The following is a 4855-nucleotide window of genomic DNA, read 5'->3' as shown; positions in this document are numbered from 1 at the left end:
GGTTCCTGCAGTAGCAGTTTGGGGGGGCCCTGGGGTGCTGGTACCGACCCAGCGGGGTCTGGTCGAGCCTGGTGCCTGGTGGTACCCGCTGGTACCAGGTYYGGTTCCTGCAGTAGCAGCTCTGGGGGACCCCGGGGTGCTGGTACCGACCCAGCAGGGTCTGGTCGAGCCTGGTGGTACCAGCTGGTACCAGGTCCGGTTCCTGCAGTAGCAGCTTGGGGTGACCCCGGGGTGCTGGTACCGACCCAGCGGGGTCTGGTTGAGCCTGGTGCCTGGTGGTACCAGCTGGTACCAGGTTTGGTTCCTGCAGTAGCAGCTTGGGGGGGTCCTGGGGTGCTGGTACCGACCCAGCGGGGTCTGGTCAAGCCTGGTGCCTGGTGGTACCAGGTCTGGTTCCTGCAGTAGCAGCTTGGGGTGACCCCAGGGTGCTGGTACCGACCCAGCGGGGTCTGGTCGAGCCTGGTGCCTGGTGGTACCAGCTCTTGCTGGGGTTCTGTACTGCAGAACCAGCTCTGGGGGACCCCAGGGTGCTGATGCTGGCTCAGCAGGGTCGGGTCGAGCCTGGTGCCTGGTGGTACCAGCTGGTACCGGGTCCGGTTCCTGCAGTAGCAGCTCTGGGGGGACCCCGGGGTGCTAGTACCGACCCAGCGGGGTCTGGTCGAGCCTGGTGCCTGGTGGTACCAGCTGGTACTGGGTCCAGTTCCTGCAGTAGCAGCTCTAGGGTGACTTCGGGGTGCTGGTACCGACCCAGCGGGGTCTGGTCGAGCCTGGTGCCTGGTGGTACCAGCTCTTGCTGGGGTTCTGTACTGCAGAACCGTCTCTGGGGGACCCCGGGGTGCTGGTACCGACCCAGCGGGGTCCAGCAGGGTCTGCCGTGTGGTGGCTCTAGGTCTGGGCCCCCCAAGTGGGTTCCCAGGGGGTGGTGGGGCAGCTGGGGGTCTCTGGGGTGCTGGTACCGGCGCAGCTGGGGCTCATCAGTGTCTGGTGCATGGTGGTACCGTCTGGTGCTGGGTCCGGGTCCTGCAGAACCAGCTCCTGSGTGAGGGCTGTGGAGCACCCGGGTTGGAGCAATGGCCTTGCCTGGGTCAGCGTTGGGTTGCACCGTTCCCACCCTCCCAAAATGGGGTGTTTGTCCCCGGATTGGCCCGGGACACAGTCCCTCTCCCTGCAGGCGGCAGTGGGGCCGTGGGGTGGCTTCCAGCCGTGGGGTGGCTTCCAGCCGTGGGGTGGCTCCCCACTGAATCGGGGTGGAAATCTGTGGCCATCCATGAATCTCCGTACACGGAGGAGAGCCGTGCACGTCCATGGGTGCACGCGTGGTCCTGTGCACGCTCAGAGGAGAGCTGTGCACGTCCATGGGTGCACGCGTGGTCCTGTGCACGCTCAGAGGAGAGCTGTGCACGTCCATGGGTGCACGCGTGGTCCTGTGCACGCTTGGAGGAGAGCCATGCACGTCCATAAATGTGTGCGCAGTCCCGAGCACACTTGGAGGAGAGCTGTGCACATCCATGGGTGCACGCATGGTCCTGTGCACGCTCAGGAGAGCTGTGCACATCTGTGATTGTGCGCACAGTCCTGTGCACGCTTGGAGGGGAGCTGTGCACGTCTGTGAATACGTGCACGGAGGAGAGCACCTGTCCGTGAATGCACGCATAGTCCCGTGCACACTCGGAGCAGAGCCGTGCACATCCATAAATGTGCTCACAGTCCAGTGCACACTCGGAGGAGAGCCGTGCACGTCCATGGATGCACATGTGGTCCCGTGCACGCTCAGGAGAGCCACGGGCGTCCATGAATGCACTCACAGTCCCGTGCACGCTCGGAGCAGAGCCGTGCACGTCCATGGATGCACGTGTGGTCCCGTGCATGCTTGGAGGAGAGCCGTGCGCGTCCATGAATGCACTCAGTCCCGTGCACGCTCGGAGCAGAGCTGTGCGTGTCCATGGATGCACGTGTGGTCCCGTGCATGCTTGGAGGAGAGCCGTGCGCGTCCATGAATGCACTCAGTCCCGTGCACGCTCGGAGCAGAGCTGTGCGTGTCCATGGATGCACGTGTGGTCCCGTGCATGCTTGGAGGAGAGCCGTGCGCATCCTTCAATGCATGCACAGCGGAGAGCACGTGTCCACGAGCGCACACGTAGTCCCATGCACACTTGGAGCAGAGCCGTGCACGTCCATGGATGCACGCGTGGTCCCATGCACACTTGGAGCAGAGCCGTGCACGTCCATGGATGCACGCGTGGTCCCGTGCACGCTCAGGAGAGCCGCACGCGTCCGTGAATGCGCTCACAGTCCCGTGCATGCTCGGAGCAGAGCTGTGCGTGTCCATGAATGCACTCACAGTCCCGTGCACACTTGGAGGAGAGCCGTGCGCGTCCGCGAGCGCACGCGTGTCCCGTGCACACGAACGGTGCCGGAGAAATTCCCRCCCGGGCGCAAGGCTCCTGGCTTCCGCTCGCCTTGCAGCGGGCCGTAACCCCTCTTCTCCCTCTCCCCCAGGGAGCCCCAGGGCCCCCAGCCTCTTCCCGCTCGTCTCCTGCAGCGCGTCGGAGAGCTCCGAGCTCTACTCGGTGGGCTGCTTGGCCGTGGACTTCCTGCCCAAGGAGCTCACCTTCTCCTGGGCCAACTACGCCAACGAGAGCGTCTCCGAGGGCGTCTCCACCTTCCCGCCGGCGCTCGCCGCCGGGCTCTACACGGCCGCCAGCCAGCTGACGCTGCCGCTGTCCAAGGGCAAGAGCGAGCAGCCCTTCTTCTGCGCGGCCCGGCACGCGCAGGGCAACCGCCTCGTGGAGCTGCACAACCCCGGTGAGTCGGGGGGCCAAGGCGGGGGGTCTCGGGGCGCCGGGGAGCGTCGCGCGCGCTCAGCTCGTGTGCGTCCCGCAGGAGGCCCCCTGCCCGGCGACGTCCCCGTGCTGACCATCCACCCGCCGTCCCGCGAGGACTTCGAGGGGCCCTTCAGGAACTCCTCGGTGCTCTGCCGCGTCCTCAGCGCCCGCAAGCTGCCCGTCGCCGTGCAGTGGCTGAAGAACGGGGCTCTGCAGGAGACCGGCGTCACCACGCAGGACCCCGTCGCGGACGGCCACGGCGCCTACGTCGTCAGCAGCCACGTCTCCGTCCTCGAGTCGGAGTGGGACGCCGGCGTCGTCTACACGTGCAAGGTGGACTCGGAGCTGAGGAACACGAGCAAAGCCCTGGAGTGCGGCTGTAAGTCCGTCCGCCCCCCTCCCCGTTGCCATCCCGCGGTCTGGGGGCGTTTTGGGGGCCGGGGGGGCTTTAACGGTCCCGCAGCCGCCGAAACGCCCCCGGGGCCTCCTGCCTTGCAGTCGAGCACCTGCCGGACACGGAGATCACGGTGAAGATGATCGCCCCGGCCTTCGCCGACATCTTGATCAACAAGGTGGCCAAGCTGACGTGCCGGGTGAGCAACCTGCCCAGCGTCGAGGGCCTGACCTTCACCTGGAGGAAGGAGACGGGCAAGGAGCCRGAGACCAAGACCCTGCCGCGGCTGCTGCAGCCCAACGGGCTCTACAGCGTGGACAGCGTCGCCAGCGTCTGCGCCGACGAGTGGGACAAGGGCGAGGTCTACGTGTGCCGAGTGACCCACCCCGAACTGCTCTTCCCCGTTGAGGAGAAGCTGCAGAAGATGACCAGTGAGCTGCTTTTCTTTTTCCCCCTAAATAGCTAGGGAAGGCGAGTGCGCTGGCACGCTTGCCCGGAGCAGCGCCCGCGTGCTTGCACGGAGCGCTCCTGCAGCGGGAACGGGCCCGGGGCGCACGAATCCCTGCTGCTGGGTTGGTTTCCCCCAAATCGGGGAAGGCGAGTGCGCTGGCACGCTTGCCCGGAGCAGCGCCCGCGTGCTTGCACGGAGTGCCGCTGCGGGGGGGCCGCTCCTGCAGCGGGAACGGGCCCGGGGCGCACGCGGCGCTGCAGCCCCCCAAGCCCCTTCCCCGGACGCCCGGCTCCTCCCAACCGCCGTCTCCCTCTTTTCTCCCCCCGCCCCGGCGCGCAGGCAACAACAGCAAAGCCCCGTCCATCTACGTCTTCTCGCCGCCGGCCGAGCAGCTCTCCGCGCGCAAGACGGCCACGGTCACCTGCCTGGTGAAGGGCTTCAACCCGCCCGACCTCGTCGTGCGCTGGCTGCGCAACGGGGAGCCGGCGGCGGCCGGCGAGTACGTGACGCTGCCGCCGGTGCCCGAGGAGCACCCGCCGCGCTCCTACTTCACCTACAGCGCCCTGACCGTGGGCAGCGACGAGTGGGACGCCGGCAACGTCTACACCTGCCTCGTGGGCCACGAGAAGCTGCCCTTGCAGGTGGCCCAGAAGTCGGTGGACAAGTTCTCGGGTAAACCCACCTCGGTCAACGTGTCCCTGGTGCTCTCCGACGCCGCCAACACCTGCTACTAGCCGCCCGGCGCAGCGAGACCTCCCGGCGCGCCTGCGCGTGCCTCGCTATAAAAAAAAAACAAAAAAAACCCCCAAATCCTCCCCTCAATGTTGTTTCTGGAGTGCAAAGTTTTGGACTCAACCATCACCACGTGAGATCTCTGGCTCGGGGGGTCGCGGGGGTGCGGCGGATGCTCGGAGAAGCCCCGGCTCTGCGGCCTCTTGCATCGCTTCCCGGTGCTTTTCCCCTGCTTCTGGTTCCTGCAAGGTGGCGGAGCCGCCGCCTGCTTTCGGGGTTTTTTATTTTCCGTTTTCCTGCCTTTTCTGGGGTGTTTGGGGGCGCCTTCGCCTTGCGTGGGGGGGAAGTGCATGCGTCCCCCTTTGCAGCAGCAGCTTGCAGAAGCTTTATGAAAACACGTTTTCCTTAAAAAAAAGAGGGGGGGGGATTGGAAATTGTGTTTTCCCTCCCAGG

The 4855-nt window shown here is 66.2% G+C and overlaps 1 gene segment (V, D, J or C); it reads left to right on the top strand.

Annotated features, from left to right (window-relative positions):
* Positions 1 to 4855, top strand: part of LOC146585423 (Ig mu chain C region-like) — a gene marked incomplete at both ends in the record, with an annotated part of 18491 nt that overhangs the window by 8973 nt on the left and 4663 nt on the right. The window contains 4 exon segments of the C gene segment in view: positions 2500 to 2805; positions 2884 to 3204; positions 3324 to 3650; positions 4010 to 4342. Of these exon segments, the coding sequence occupies positions 2500 to 2805; positions 2884 to 3204; positions 3324 to 3650; positions 4010 to 4342 (1287 nt within the window).

This window comes from Rhea americana, unplaced genomic scaffold (assembly GCF_003343005.1).
Source record: "Rhea americana isolate MKP2758 unplaced genomic scaffold, rheAme1 scaffold_800, whole genome shotgun sequence".
Taxonomy (NCBI): domain Eukaryota; kingdom Metazoa; phylum Chordata; class Aves; order Rheiformes; family Rheidae; genus Rhea; species Rhea americana.
This window is presented reverse-complemented; position numbering and strand designations above follow the sequence as displayed.